General features: G+C 57.7%; 1 protein-coding gene across 6 annotated transcripts in view; it reads right to left on the bottom strand.

Moving 5' to 3' along the window:
• RALGDS (ral guanine nucleotide dissociation stimulator) overlaps nucleotides 1-15,393 on the bottom strand; it is a 48,821-nt gene that overhangs the window by 2,119 nt on the left and 31,309 nt on the right. For 3 of the 6 annotated variants that reach the window (XM_066980666.1, XM_048053882.2, XM_048053874.2), the window contains exons 2-17: nucleotides 5,939-6,049; nucleotides 5,269-5,462; nucleotides 4,937-5,011; nucleotides 4,579-4,772; nucleotides 4,050-4,171; nucleotides 3,702-3,917; nucleotides 3,479-3,582; nucleotides 3,085-3,169; nucleotides 2,340-2,417; nucleotides 2,155-2,241; nucleotides 1,784-1,816; nucleotides 1,429-1,550; nucleotides 1,212-1,307; nucleotides 882-1,083; nucleotides 391-717; nucleotides 130-244 (exon numbers count right to left, since the gene is read on the bottom strand). In XM_066980666.1, the coding sequence (XP_066836767.1) occupies nucleotides 130-244; nucleotides 391-717; nucleotides 882-1,083; nucleotides 1,212-1,307; nucleotides 1,429-1,550; nucleotides 1,784-1,816; nucleotides 2,155-2,241; nucleotides 2,340-2,417; nucleotides 3,085-3,169; nucleotides 3,479-3,582; nucleotides 3,702-3,917; nucleotides 4,050-4,171; nucleotides 4,579-4,772; nucleotides 4,937-5,011; nucleotides 5,269-5,462; nucleotides 5,939-6,049 (2,161 nt within the window). Of the gene's footprint in view, nucleotides 1-129; nucleotides 245-390; nucleotides 718-881; nucleotides 1,084-1,211; nucleotides 1,308-1,428; nucleotides 1,551-1,783; nucleotides 1,817-2,154; nucleotides 2,242-2,339; nucleotides 2,418-3,084; nucleotides 3,170-3,478; nucleotides 3,583-3,701; nucleotides 3,918-4,049; nucleotides 4,172-4,578; nucleotides 4,773-4,936; nucleotides 5,012-5,268; nucleotides 5,463-5,938; nucleotides 6,050-13,434; nucleotides 14,430-15,393 lie in introns of those variants that run through there. The other 3 variants (XM_013193932.3, XM_013193931.3, XM_048053888.2) reach the window with 3 other exon arrangements.

Raw genomic sequence — 15,393 nt, 5'->3', positions numbered from 1 at the left:
GTCCCTGGGTGCTGGCACCCACCTGCTGCCGCCTCCCAGCCCTGCTCCCACCCATGCCCCCCAGGCTGAGGTGTGGTCAGCTGGGGACACAGCCAGGGCCTGGAAAACCTCCCACACCCCAGTACACACCTCTCTCCTCCGAGATGATCTGAACGAGCTCATAGTCTTCAGGCCGGTCCCCGTCCAAGTTGTGTTTGGCCATGGCCTTGCGAATAACGACCGGGGTCTTATCCTGGCTCGTCACCTGCAGGCACACAGCATTATTAACCGAAGACAGGACAAAATGCTGCAAAACCTCCCGCCTCCGTCTCCTCCCAGTGTGGGACATGCCTGCATCCAAGCGTGGTGAGCCCCCCCTGCCCAAATTCCCCACGGGTGCCCGCTGCTAACCAGGATGCTCTTGTACATGTTGCCGTTGTCCACAGCCAGGCTGACGCGGATGATGCAGCAGTCGTCGACCTGCTGGTTGTAGAGGGGCAGCGACAGGGACGAGTAGCTGGAGATGCCGGAGACGGAGCGCTTGTGGGTGCGGGAGGCCGTCACCGGCGTGGAGGAGACGGAGGAGGACGAGGCACTGCTGGAGCCCGAGCCGATGCCCGACGTGTCCAGGGAGGAGAGGGACGTGGATTCCCAGAACTGGAGGGCAGGGAGGAGAGGGGATGCGGAGGACACAGTGGTTTTAGCTTCTCCATCAGCCACAGACGGGGTGTACGAGTGCTGGGGAAGGGAGGCCAGAGGGATCTCACTGCCCTGCGCCAGCGGGGGACGTACAGCCGCCGGAGGCGTGAGACCCCGCCACGCCGAGGCCCCCAGCCCCAGAGCAGGCTGAGGGCTGTCCCCACGTGAAGGGCACGCCTGCCTCCCCACAAGCTGCCCCGTACCTTCTTCTCCTGGCAGTCAGGGGACTCGGGGATGAAGCTGATGTTGATCTCCTCCACGTCCGAGCTGCTGGAGCCGGCAGAGGTGACGCTGACCGAGTCGGTGGCGTCCCCGCTGCACAGGTACTGCCCGCACTTGAGTTGGTCGAAGGACTTAGAGTGGGAGCTGCCGCTGGCGCAGGGCTCGGTACTCGGCGGCTGCCGGCTGACAGGAGGGACAGGAGCAGGGTGAGAAGGGAGCGGGGCAAGGCAAGGCTGGCCCAGCACCACCGTGGAGACGACGGCCTTGGCACCCGCCTCCACCCCGCATCCCGCCAGGACGAGCAGACTCACTCGCTCCATCGCTTGATGATGCCCGTGTTCTTCTTCGCCTTCAGCGTGTTGCTGGCTGACTCTGACAGCGGCTCGATCTCACACGACAGCCCGTAGCTGGGGGGAGAGGAGAGGAAGGTTTTAGCTTGCCAAGGCAAGGTGAGGGATGCAGAACCAGAGGTGACGAGCCAGGGGCTTCCCCATGCACCGGCAGCAGCTCGGCCCCGCTCGTGCTCACCTCTCGGCCTCGCTGAGCCGCTCCAGGCTGTGGAACCAGTCCACGAAATGGTCCTCCTGCGTGAAGCTGTAGTTGTTGCAGGCCGACTGAAGCAGCTTGATCTGAGCAATGACTTCAAACTCCTGCAGCCAACGGAGGCAGTCAGAATGGCTGTTTGCCAGCCTCAACACACACCCCCCCAAAAAGCCCAGCCCCATGCACAGAGATGCCTAGGAACGACCGGGATCTCCCCCCAAAATGAAGAACACCACAGCAAAGAAAAAGAGACCCCAAAGAGACCGGCAGAGCCTGGGCTTGCACAAAGCCAGCCTCCTCCCTCCACCCAGCCATGCCCATGCCGCGGTGAAGCTCTCACCTTCCTTCTCTTCTCAAAGTTGATCAGCCCTCCCTGGAAAAGAAGGAGCCAGAGGTCGGTGCGAAGCAGGGCAAGGAGAATTGCTCCCAGCCCTCCCGGCCTGCCCGGCCTGGAGCCGCTGCAGTGCGGGCAGTGCCCGCCGAGGGGCAGTGCGAGAGCGGCCCATTGCCAGGGGATGGAGGCACAGGGGGCAGCATCGGATATGGGATGCACAGGGGGCAGCGTTGGATATAGGACCAGTGTTGGATATGGGACGCACAGGGCAGCAGAGTGAGATGTACAGGGAACCACCTCCATTTTTCACTCCAGGCTGTGGGGATGCCTGGGCAGAGGAAGGAGAGGGGGAGGAGGATAAAGACGGAGGTACGTACGTCCAGGAAATCCTTCATGGCGGTATCGAGCATCACCAGGTCTGTGAGGAAGGTGCCGAGATAGGGAATGGTGCCCTGCATCACGCCCTGGGGGACAGCAAGGGACAGCCGGGGTCAGCGGAGAGCCGAGCCCAGCCCGGACAGCCACCAGGAAGGGGACACGAGAACGGCCGTGCCCCACTCACCATCTCTCGCTGCTGCTGCTGCCGCTTCTGAGCCCTCTTCGGGTTGATCTCCAAGGTGGCGAATTTGGACGTGCCCTCCTGGACGGTGGGGAGAGGTGGGGATCAGTGCGGGTGGGAAACCGTGCCAAGAGAGGAGCTAAAGTTCACACCCACTTTTACTGGTAAAATTTGCTCGTGGAGGGAAAGAGGAATGAGGGGAAAAGGAGGAAATCAAGGCTGAGCTTTTTCACGGCAAACAGGGAGGAGAGCCTTAGTGAATAGGAAAGGCTGCTCCCATTTCCAGCCCTCTGTATAAACAGCTCCTCAATGGGATGTTTTGTTCCCTTTTGTGTTTTGTGTGTTCTCAGCCCCGATCTGCAGCTGGAAAGCTGCGGGGAAAGACGTTGGGGCTTCAGCCTTTCACAGACCCCACAGCCCCTTAAACCTTAAACCAAGAGGCCTCCCGTGAGCTCTGCCCTTTGCACCAGGCTGTTCGCAAATGCAGCTGCCTCTGGGGAGAAGCCATCGTCTGGCGCACAAGATCATATCCCACTGCTTATCTCTGCTGGCTAAATTGCTCTGAGCGCTCCGGGCAATGACGACTTTTGGGTGGAGAAGCAGAAAGCCCAGCCTGCTCCGAAACCCCTGCCTGCAGCCCCAGCAGTGCCGCCAGGGCTGGCAGCTGGAGCAACGTGCAGATTTCTGCCAGCATCAGCCTAAGCTCCGCGTCAGACATACAGCGATGTGGGTGCCCGCTTCCCCGTACCTTAATGAGAAGCTCCCGGCTCAGGGAGTGGTTGTTCTCGTCAGAGAAGATCTCTGAGAGCTCGTGGAAAGTGCGGAAGCTCTCCCTGCTCGGGGGAAACACAGGGGGAAGTCAGCAACGGTGCCACGCTTCCTCAGGCTCTCTTCTGCTCACCCAAATGACCCCAGCAAAGCTCACAGCTCCAGCAAGCCTTGCTGTCTGAGGTTATTCCAGGGTGTTTTGGAAGGAAAGGAGAAGCAGGCAATGCTGCTTTTATTTCCTCCTTAGATCCCTGGGTTTTGGGCAAAGCCAGAGCTGCAATGATCCCCTCTACGCCTTAAAGAGCCACGACAACAGCACAACCTCCCCCTCGAGACCCCCCAGCAGCCACAGGACCCCAGCAGGTGCTGCTCACCGCAGGACCTCGTCCCAGGTCTTCTTCAGCCGGTGAACAGCGTTGCACTGCAGAGCTGAGAGGATGGCTCGGAGGGAGGAGAAGTTCTTCAGGATGCGGCACTCCTGAGGACAGAACAAGGGGACTCCGTGTTAAAAAGACAGCCAAGGGACCTGCTGCAATTCATGGACTGCAAAATCCCAGCACTGGGCTAGGGCAGGAGGCAAGGATGGCGCTGTCCTACCCGAGCCACTTCGATCCACCGCTCCACCACCTTAGCCCTCTGCTGCGGCTTCAGGGACCGGTCTCCAAGACACGTGGCGATGACGCAGTTGGCCACGCTATTGAACTGCGAGACCGTGGCACGGATGGTGGGCGCCAGGTGCTCTTTGCCTTTCTTGTCTCGCTGCGACCAGATGCAGCCCAGGCAGTGGTAAGGCACCACTTTCTTAAACAGCTCCTGGAAGATAAGGGAATGGAGATGGGTCTCTTTGGGAAAAGATGCAGCCGGGAGCAAGGGAGCAGGCAGGCTTGTGCCCAGAGCAGCAGGTGAGCAGAGCACCACCGGCCCAGCTTTTGAATGAGTACTCACAGCATCCATCAGCGTGAACTGTTCCGCCACCATCTCTGGGGAGAAGGAGAGGAAATCCGACTTCCCGTCCCCGACCCCGTTCTCCTCCACCAGCTGGAACGTGCAGCCACCGTGGTCCACAGCTGCAAGAGACAGCGCGAAGCTGAGCACCGCAGCATGGTCACAAGCTGAGCACCGCACCACATCCCACGCCAGCCCCTGTGGACACCCACATCCCACCTCAGCACTCCTAATCTCGGTCTGCTCAAGTAAACTAGGCTAGAAACTAGGCCCAGATAGAAGGACAGGCATTTTCACCTGGATACAAGCGTCCACGAAGGATTAAAGGCAGATTAGCTAATCCCCTTAGAAATACCACCTCTAGTTCAGCTGGATTAGCTTCCCAGTGTATCTCCATGTAAACGCAGGCAGTGTTTACAGGGGTTTAGCCACGTGGCGAGACCAGAGGCTCTGGAGACCCTCGATGCTAACCAGTACCACTCTCCCCACAGCCCCAAACACCCCCGTGAGCAGGGAACCACCATCCCACCTTCCGCTTCGGTCTCGCTCTGCTCCTGCTGCTGGAACTGGGCCAGCAGGATGCGGGCTCGGCGCTCCAGGTCCGAGCCGGGGATGTTGTGGCGCACGTAGGAGATGAGCTGCTTGAGGCAGGCGAAGTCCGGGGGCTTGCGGAAGTCCTCTGAGTACTGGTCCAGCCAGGCGCCCAGGATGGAGGAGATGGTGCTGTGGGGAGAGGAATGCGGGCAGGCCCACGTGAGAATCGGGTGCCACGAGGTACCCATGTACACCCATGGGCCCGTGGGACAACACATGCCTCCACGCAAGAACCACAGAGCCATCAGCGGAGCCCCCTGTCTCCAGGTGACCCACAGCATGGTCAGACTTACTTCTTCAGCTCCATCCTCTCATCCACAACGTGCCTGGTGTGGTCCCCGTTCGCCTGCACGTGGAGCTTGCCATACCTGGTGGGGCACAGCAAGGAGACAGTGAGGGTCCTGGACTCAGCTCTGCCTCTTCTCCCTCCACATCGCCCCCAGCTCTGCTGGGGGCCAGGATGAGCATCTCCCTCCCCAGCCCACCCCAAAACCTTTGTGCTGATGGGGTTGGGAGAAGCCCATCAGACCTCCACTGCATGGCAGAAGATGCTGGAGCTCTCCTGGCCGAAGGGGCTCGGGCACCAGCCACCCCAGCTGCGTTTCAGGGCACAGGGCAGCCTCACCTGTTGAGCAGCAGGTCCAGCACTTGCTTGGTGGTGGCGAAGGCCCGGTACGTGCACAGGAAGATGGTGACGTAGGTGGAATCATTGCCCTTGAAGGCCGAGACCAGGTACTCCACCAGCTTCTCCAAGGTCCCAGCCTTTATCGTCCGCACCTTACACGTCTCGTAGAGGTTTAAGGCTGACTCGTTCTCAAACTGCCGGGACAGGACCACAAGTCAGTGGGCTGGATGAAGCAGACACATGCAAGCACGACGTGGTCCCACCAGCTCAGCAAGAGCTGTTTGGGTCTCGGCTGGGAGCTGGGACCCCTCCAGTGCCTGGGACCCCCCGATGGGGTTTGAGAAGAGGGAAGCCTCAGGATTGCTGAAATCCAGATGCAAATCAGGGTTGCCCCATTTTGCAAAACGGGGCTTCCCGTTGTTTCCCTCACTCCTCTTTCCCATGGGGCAGAGGACAGCAGGTGCTCCCAGGCCTCCTCTCTGAAATAAATACATGATTTAGGGATAAGGCTTGGAAGGAGCTCCCAGACCGGGAGCATCCAGGGACACAAGAAGAGGGCAGGATGTGGGCTGGCATTGACCCTGCCAAGCCCCCACATCAGGTCACCGTGTCTGGCAGGGAAACATCAGAAAACATCCCCCGGAGCGATGCTGGCGGAGCCCCTGCTTACCCCCAGCCACCGCTGCCCTTTGTTGGCCGTGTGATGGAGCTGCACCTTCCGGAGCGATATGCTGTAGATCACACCATCCTCCAGCTCTTCTCCGATCTCCTGTGTGGAGCTCTGCACGAGACAACAAGATACACCACGAGATAAGGAGGGTAACAGGTCGCAGAGATGCTCTCGTGAGCCCGTACAGGGTGTCCCGGCAAGCCAAAGGGATTTTGCTTGCCCGCTCACAAACCCAAAGCCAGCAGCACCAGCCCTTTGGGGCAGCTGAACCCAGAGCCCGCACCCAGGCAGAGCCAAGCCTCCGTGTCCCCGTACCCCGGCTGTTTCCCTCCCTGTGGCCTTACAGGACGTAAGGTGACATTGCTGCTGGCTCTGGATGTAATCTCGGTAATCTGCCCCGAGCACCTCAAGCACTCGCAAGCCTTGTTGGATAGCAAATAACGACCGTGAAACCAAACTGGCCATCAGCTCCAGGCAGCGTTGGCCACACACGCTGGGCAGAAACTCAAGAGGGAAGCTCAAATCTAGGGGAAAACTCCAGGGAGCAGCAGTGGGGTGGCCGCGGGGACATACAGACAGGTTGCTGCACCCCCGGGTCACATCCTGACCCAGCCACGAGGCTCTCGTTTCTGCTCTGGGGATGCGGAGACCCCCTCAGATTCAGCTCAGCCCTCTCCCTACCACGCTGTGCTGAATCAGCGCCTCGCTAAGAGGATTTCTGCAGATCCCTCTGCACACTGTGGGGATCTCCCTCCCTCCTGAGCAAGAGGAGGTGACCACACGCTGGGGCACGGCACGCTGCCAGCCCACAGCTTTCCCTGCAGCCTGCAGGGCGTGAAACCCCCTGTCCCAAACCTCTCCCCGTGGACACAAGGACCACGGTTCCAGACGATGCCGCACACCTCAGGAGATGCTGAGCTGAAAGCACCGAACAAAACCTGAGCAGACAGATCCAAGCCTGCTCTAACCTGCTCCTCACCACCGTCCTTTATCAGCACAGCAGCGATCGCCGTGTTATTACCGCCCTGTGCTCACGTCAAACGCTTGTTATTAGCGAGGAATTAAGGCAGAGAATCACAACCAGCTCAGAGAGCAAGGGGAAAACTTTAAAGAGCCTCTTACAGCTGTAATGAATGAGGACAGAGAATCCCTCAGGACAGGGTTATTGGACTTCTTCCTCGCTTGCTACTGAACCTGCTCTTCTCACTTCATGCCAAGGCATTTGGCTTGCTGAACCTCCGAGGTGCCACGAGGCTCCTAACTGCAGCTGTGAACACCCGAACTCATCCAACCGACCCTGGCAGCACCCACACAAAGACGGACAGAAATCCTGGACGCCTGCATCCATCTTCCTCTTGCTCTGGGATAAGTTACAGCATAAATGTGCTTTCAGGTACAGACAGGCCTGAATTTCAAGAGTGAAACGCACTCAGCCACCAGCAAGGTGTGCCCTGAGCCTTCCTCCGCATCTTCCTCTTGTCTCAGCAAGACCCTGGGCTGCTGAGAGCCCTGCCAGAGCGGCCACCCTTGCCATCGGACATTGGGCCCTGGCGCAGGGGTGCCCAGGTGCCCTCCTCCACAAGGTGAGGGCAGCGAGGTGCTCCTGGGCCAGGTGAGCTGCTCCCGACCCCACAAGCTGATTCGTCTTAGCAGAGAACCACGGGGACCGGCACGACCCCAAGAGAGCGCTGCCGACACCGCTGCAGCCCCACGTCCACATCAGGCACTTGGAGCGATCCCATGCCAACCCAACTCCATCCCATGCCAACCAGGTTGTCTGTCTTCCACCTGTGGAAGCGGTTTCCAGCATACAGAAGGAAAAGCTTTGGAAACGTCCCAGTTTGGGATGGAGGAAAGCTCCGGCTCCAGCAGGACCAGACCCCCCTAACTCCGAAAAGAGATTTGGCTAGGCAGTTATAAACCCCAGACACAAAGAGCCATCCAAAACCAGATGCTTGTTGAGACGCAATTAAATTAATAAAGAAATCAAATCATAGGAGAGGACAAAATGTCCCAGGATCAATGCATGAATCATTGGCAGCTGCTGTGCAACGCCAGTGGAAACTCTTGCCACAACTGCGAGGGTTTCCACTCTTGTATTTCATGTCACGTGCAGAGGGTGCACCTAATTTTAATGTGCGTAGAAGCAAATTTCGTTTCCTTCCTATATTCGAGACTGTCAGATTCATTCATTTTCTGTCTTGCTGACTCGTGCGATGTCCCCCGAAGTTCCCCCTTTGCAAACCACACGCACAGTACGCAGCTTCCGAGCGGTTTCCAGCTAGGCTCATGCCAAGAGCCGGGCGAGCTGCTACACTGGTACATTTTAAAATTTGGTTATTTATATTCTGCGTGAGCTTCCTCTTTCCTCCTGCTCTTTCTCCGAGATGCTGACTGCGCATTCGGCACATGCTCGTTAAAAACTAACGGAGCAAAAAGCAGCGGCAGGACACAGCCGGGGAAGCCCCACCTCGGCACCTGCTCCAAACCCACGTCTCTCCCTTTGCACATGGGGAGATGAGGGACCGGAGGCAGGGCTGGCAGAGCCCAGAACCTCCGGCCACGGCTTAGTTATGGGACGGGCACCGATGGCTCTAAAATCCTGCCTGGCGCTCGCACCAGCTCCCTCTAGGACTTCCAGCAAGTCAACCGAAGAGAAACGGCCCCAGAATGGTCTCAAAAGAGCTCTGACGGACAATGTGGGTAAATAGTGCTGCTGCAGCAGCTACTGCTTTTCTGCTGGAGTTTTCCAGCTCGGAAAGCAGAAGGAGACGTGAGGCAGGCCCCAGTGGCACAACCACAGCCTAGCACCCACAACCAAAGCCTCCCTCACCAGCACCTTCACCTAAATAGCCGAGCAGAGGTGCGAGCGAACAGCCCCTTCCACCCACTGCATTGTGTTGGTAGCAGAGATGTGGCCAACAGGCCCAGGCAGCACTTCAAGTGGCTACACCAAAACTCAGCAAAGCTTTTCTGTGACAGCACCAACTCTGAGCACGCTGATGATTACAGCATTTGCACCCTCCACCAAACTCATATGGAAGGAACTCAGCAGCCCGGAAAACGGGATAGAAAGCATTTCAAGAAAATGGGCATCAAAAAAAGGGAAGACATCAAACCCAACCACGTGCCCCCAGTTTCTCCCTCTCAGCACGCAGCCCTGCTCCTGCTCGGATGGGGGCACGGGAGAACCCCACGCGTGTTGAACAGGGGGGAATCGGACACACAATTCTGCGAGAGCCGGAGGCTTTTGCAAAAAGCAGCCGTAAGTGAACTCGGCAGGAGTTCATCCCCTGAAATATGAAACTGGAGGCCGCGCCAGATGGCTTGCCTGGTTTCAGAGACCGCCTCTTGGAGCCGCGGATAGCCCTGGGCTGCGTGAGCAGTAGGGAGCTCCGGACCTGAGTTCAAAGCCTTGGTGACTACACCAGGGAGGAATTCCTGCTCCGTGCAATCAACTCTTCCACTCCCGGGCGCGTGTTCTGGTACACAGCACGGCGTTGAACCCCACGTCTTCACACGGAGGTTTAATAACGAGCTCTAGGATTTAGCCAAGGTTCGTAAGCAAGCCTGGAAGAAGGGCTGCGGTGTGAGGGACAAGGCACAGGGCAGCAGGGAACCTGCCTGTGTCCCTTCTCATCAGCTGAACAGGGAAAAATGCAAAATCCCAACAGCAAGGAAAATACTGGCTATGAAACTGCATTCTAGGAAGTATTGAGATAAATCACAAAGGTGGGTTTAGTAAGACAGGAGCGCAGCACAGGATTAACTGTGAGCATGACAACATTCCTGCACATCACACACAATTAGCCAACAATTACCAGGTCTTCAGAGCACTGGTCCCCCGTGCCCCTGGCTTAGTGCATTGGCCTCCAAAGACACAAAATAATGAACTGTTAGTGGAAAAAGGTATTAACTTCAGCAGACACGGAAGAGACAAGACTGCTTAAAGTGCTTTTACTGATGCTCCCTGAAAAACAGCTGGTTTAAAGATCAAGATGTTCGCGTTACTCTGCTCCCTTTCAGCTGGGCAACACAAAATGTGTGTTCTGCAGGCGGTACAACGGGCTGGGGCTCTGCAGTCTCCAGTCCCTTCTCACAATAACTCCTTCCCACTGGCAACGGGAAATTGGCCCTTCCAGAAACGAAAGAAACCAAGGACCACGTCCTCCACAGTTTACACGAGCCCCAAGTTCACTTCTGTTTCACCCTCGGGAGCAGATCCTGAACCCATGCAACGCATGGCAGTAACTTCGGGGCCTCTTATGTAAACGAAAACGCATGGCGTTATGTAAAAGGAAATTAGAAAAAAAAAATCCACCTTCATCTAGTGAAAGGAAAACAACTTGAGTTCTGCGAACCACAGATAGAGACCGCAGAAGCAGAAGTGCCCTCTGTCCCGCTCATCCAAAATAAGCGCACGCAGCACAACAGCCCACAACGCCCTGCCTCGCGGGGACTTCCAGGCAAAACCCCCCCGGGGCTGATGTTCCCCCAGGGCTCTGCCGGTCAGGGGCAGCCCTTCCGCTCCTCGCACTCTCCGGCGGTTTCCTTTCCCCGGCCGTGCTCGGGAAGGCTGCAGAGACCACCCGGAGACACTGCTGAACCTTCCCGTGCTTGGGGAAAGGCAAGGCACCCGGTGCTGACGGTTACCCACAGCACGTGCTTTGCTTTGGGTCAGCAGCCCCATCGAGGCCAGGAGCTCCCAAACACCAACCCAGCAGTGACCAAGCTATGCCGGGCATCACGGCTGTCTCCAGCCAGCACTCCAGGTCGATCTCAGGCCGTTCCTCTCCCCCTGTGCCGTATCACATCGCTGCTGATGGAGCTCGAATCCCGGCCCCTGCCCCGCGCGGAGCTGCAGCGCTGGGGCGCTCAGCAGATGGACGTGTTTTCTTCTTCGGGTTTTCGACACTCTCCGCCTTCCTTCCTGCCTCCTCTGAGCCACTTCAGACCAGGAACGGTTCCAACAGCCCATGAAAAAATAATGACAGAGGGGGAAACAGGAAAAGAATAGAAAAAGGGCCAGAAGCTAAACTTAAACCCGCTGTGAAAAGGGGGTGTTTTTGCCAGGATACCAGGACAGTGGCAACAGCTGAGGGCCTGTTCTCACCCATCAGCTGCTTGGCTCCGCAGCCGGGGCTCCCTAACATGCTCAGCTCTGCTTCTGCTCTGCTTCAGGTGTTTAAGCAGGGGGAGCTGCGGCCAGCGACCATGGGGAGCAGCCAGGGGCCGTGAATCCCCCCGGGCACCCCCAGGCAGGGATGGGTGGCGGTGGGGACTTGTCACCCAGTGGGGACGTGTCACCCCCCCACACACACACATCTGCCTCGCAGGAGGCTTTGGCACCTCTTCCATCAGGGCCTGCCTGAGGGCACTGTTTGAGACAGGGCAGGCCTGATCCTGCTGGTGGTGCCTGCGTCCGTAGCCCCGCGTGGTTGGGGAGGATATTCAAAGGCAGCCGTCTCCGCCCGCGTGGCTTAGGAAGAAGAGAAAGCAGCGGCTGGAGGATCTGGTACAAAGGCGTCTTGTGACTCGCACGCAGTGAGTCAGTGGCTGGAGCGAGGATTAGGAGCTCAGCGCTTGGGTCCAGAAACGAGACAGAGCAGATACACTGGATTCCTCCCCCGTTCGCGTTTGTTTTGCTTTCAAAGAAAACTGGGAGCCTTCCCACACATCGAAACTTTTTCGCTCTTTTTATGGTCTGGAAATCGAGAGTCAGACCTGCACAAATGCTGCGTGCCCACTGCATCCCCACCGGCCTCCGAGGGCTGCAGGAGATGGGGATTGCTCTGGGGACTCCCCTGGGAAAAACGAGCTGCGCCTGCCACTGGCGGTGCCAGAGACGCCACAGGTGGCTGACGGTGTAACTCCAGACCCTGCGTTGCTTACACCCTGGAGCACACGAAGACCACCCAGCACCTCCAGGCAGCTGCATCCTAAGCGAAAGCCCAGCCTAGGCTGCCCCCAGAGCAGGACTCCCCTCGCGCTTCCCACCCAGGGACGTGCCAGGAAGGGTTCCTTCCCTTCGCGGGCTGCTGAAGCGGAGCAGAAAACTGAGTGCAGCAGGTTTTGCTTCCTCTCTAAGTTCATGGAAAAAGGATCCGGCTGACACAGCAATTCCAGCTCTTGCTCCACACTGCTTTGCTCTGCGTTCGTGATCACTTTGGCGTGCGTTTCTGCAGCATCCCCGCTCAGCGCCAACGCCTACCCGGCCAGCCTTGCTTAGGAGGGACGCAGCTGGCCTGCGCCTGCAGAGCCACCGCTCCGCTACGAACTCGCCTGGAGCCCGGAGGGTAATTACTGGAAGTGAAACCAGAACCACGTGGCTGGTGACAACTGGTGTATAAAAAATTAATGCCTCCTGCTCTGTAAGAGTAAATAAAGATCAAGTGGTTCACGGTAAGTCATTTCGGCTCGGAACAAAGGTCTGTGTTTCACCGAGGTGAAACAGAGAAATCTGCAAGGAACATCACAGAAACAAGCTCCAATACTGAAATGCATTTTTTGGTGTACAGCAGCACCTGAAGGTCCCATGCAACATGATAGCCCTGTAATGCCTTGTTCAAATGTGAAGAAAATGGGGTGTGTGTCCCCCAAAGAGATGACAGGGAAGCCTACCTGACTTCGTACTACCCTGTTGATTCCAATGCTGGAACAGGGCCCTTCACACCAAGAGAGCTACTTCTGCGTCAGCAAGAACCGCAGCGTGTCAGCGAAGGGGAAGCGCCTGGGTCGGCGTTGGAGCTGACAGACCTTGCAACTCGTTGGGATCCTCACTGCTGAGTTTTCAATTATGTCTTAATGCCTGTTAACCAGTATATTTCTGGCTTCAGGACCAGCACGGGACACACAGATCCGTTTGTCGTTGCAGTTCCAGGGAAATGCTTTGTCCCTTGCATGCATCAGCATTTTCAAGCTAGTGAGTTCCCAGAAGTCTTTACATTCCCAGAAACACAAAGCCTTCAATAAATATTCTCCTGCTCTCAGCTTGCAGCTTATATGCCAGTCTAACCAGCCAAACGTTTAATTTTAAGAAGCATCAATTGCCCTAGAAGCAGCTTCTTTGCCCAAACCTCCCCTTGCCCCCACCACGTGGGTGACCTGCACAAAGGAAGAGCACACTTGGGGCTGGAGTTTTGCCCACGCCGTTCCCGAGCAGCCTGGATAACCTGTACATAGCTGCCTGTGCACTCATCGGCTGTGGCTTGCAATGGGGGAAAAAAAAAGAAGGAAAAAAAAAAGTAGTCTTATCTTTCTGTCATCTCAAAGGTGCACAGATTGGGGTGGACAAACTGGAGGCTGTCCAAAACCCACAGCCGTCTGGCTGCCGTCTGGCTTGTGGTAACTGCGCTGCAACCCCTTGCTTCAATTTGAGCGAGGTTCATTTTGATTCAGCTCAGACACATCCTTAGCGTAGATAAGCTGCACCAAAATAAGCCCTCGTGAAGTGAATGTGTCCACCCATGTGTTTACACTGGCCTACGTCGACTTACGTTCACTCCACCGAAGCTGGTGCGATCGAAGCGTGGGCAGGACCGATGAGCCCAGAACCCCCCTGCCCCGAAATCCCGGAGGAGGAGGATGCCTGGGAGGTGGTGGGATGCTCCCAGTGCCCCCAGCCCCACAGCAGGGCAGGCTCGGGTGCTCTCCCAGCCCGGTTCAATGCCACCACTGTGCTCCTGGGGCCTCAGAGGGGCTTGCGGTGCCGGTGGCGCAGGGACGGCCTCGGCGGATGGCTCGCTCTTTGTGCGCGCGTCCGCAGCAGGGTGACCCAGTAAACAGCTGAAGCAGAGAAAACGCACGAACAATCCAGGGCAGGGAGGCAGCAGCGAGGGGCTGCTGGCGAAAGGAATAAAAGCGAGCCTTTGTTCGCCGGCCGTGCCCCTCGCACCCGACTCCCAACCCGGCCGGCATGACGTCGGGTGCCTCCATTTGCTGCGGAGCTGCGGGCTGACCCCGGCTGGTCCCAGCCTCCTCCTGCCACCCGCAGCCACCGCCACATCCCAGCTGTGGGCTTCTGGCCACCCCTTTGCTCCAGGAAGGGCTGCCATGGGGCTGAGCGGGGGACATTGTGCCCTTGGATGGCTCCCTGCCACCTCTTCCCCTCCCCGCGGCGGCTTTGCCGCCTGTGGGAAGCTGGAAGAGGGAAGAGCAAGCGCTTTTGCCTTGTAATCAAGAAAATCTCAGCTTCAGAGCATTACTTAACTAGGTGTCAACGAGGCAGTAGGTGCTATATAAGCAGGTACAGAGGCAGGAGTCAACAAGCCGACACCTGGGGGGCCTGCAGTCAGGATGCTAAGTCAACTAAGTTGGTCTGATTTCCACAGCTGAAGCAACTGAGAGTTTAATTTTAATTGGCACCTTTGGAGAGAAAACAACTGGAAAGAAAAAAAATCTAGCTGTTGTCAAATGCCTGAACATGCACTCTGGGAGCCCAAGCAGCGAGGCTTGGACCCGAGCCCTGCCCCGGGAGCTGGGTGTGCCGGATCCTGCACATCCAGAGAGGCTGTGGCAAAAGAAAGGCGGGTGTCCGGGGTGGGATGAGTCCCCCCCAGCCCCAGTTCCCTCCCCAATTACTAGGACCCTTGTCCCCATGCCTGTAAATGTGGCTCCTGCAGCTGACCCCGTCTGAGCATCAACCAGAGAGGGACCTGCAGCAGCAAACCCTCTGCCAGCGTTACCCAAAACGTGGGGGGTGCCAGGGAGAAAGCAGACAGCTTCATGCTGGGTTATTCTACTTTCCCATCTACCCTTCCGTCTGCAGGCAGTCATTCCCTCACATCATAAAGCTTTTTTTTGTGGCAAAACTGCACCGAAGGCTCGCTGTGCCGCACGCAGCACTAGGCGAGCCAGCATGGGCCTAGCTGGGCTCGTCTGCTGCCCTGGGCTGGACGGATGCCTGGTACTAGGGCTGAGCATCCCCATGGCTTGCCCTCCGCTTCAAAATGAGTTCAAAAGGAGTTTTGGGGACAAATCCAACCAACAAGTTGACTCACAAAATGACAGCGGGACAGCGTCAGTGCAAAGCGGGCGGCAGCGCCCGCCTTCCTGCCCCGGCTCCTTTCACATGATGTTGCCTGGACTAAGATGGGTCGTCAAGCCTCGAGCATTCCTCTCCTCTTAGAGACAACTTTTGCAGGGGAATGTGCTGAAATCTGTGGAAATGAGGACTGGGAGAGAGGGGTTTTGTGGGGTACCACCCCAACGAAGCAGCCGAGGGAAGGAGCGCTTTGTTGTGACGCCCGCAGCGCACCACGGCTGTGCTCTGAGTCACTGCCGAGCACAGGCTGCCAGGGAGCCCAGCCCGGGCTGTCCCAGCGCCAGCTCCCACTGCGGCTCCGGGACGGGATCTCGCAGCCTGTGCCATCCAGAAAATCAGAAATCCCAGCGAGATGGCCACCAGCAGCCTCGGGCAGAGTGCTGCGCCCTGCCCAGCGTGGCTGCCGGATGGT

This window comes from Anser cygnoides, chromosome 20, assembly GCF_040182565.1.
Source record: "Anser cygnoides isolate HZ-2024a breed goose chromosome 20, Taihu_goose_T2T_genome, whole genome shotgun sequence".
Classification (NCBI taxonomy): Eukaryota; Metazoa; Chordata; class Aves; order Anseriformes; family Anatidae; genus Anser; species Anser cygnoides.
Note: the sequence above shows the minus strand (reverse complement) of the source record. Positions and strands in the feature narration are given on the sequence as shown.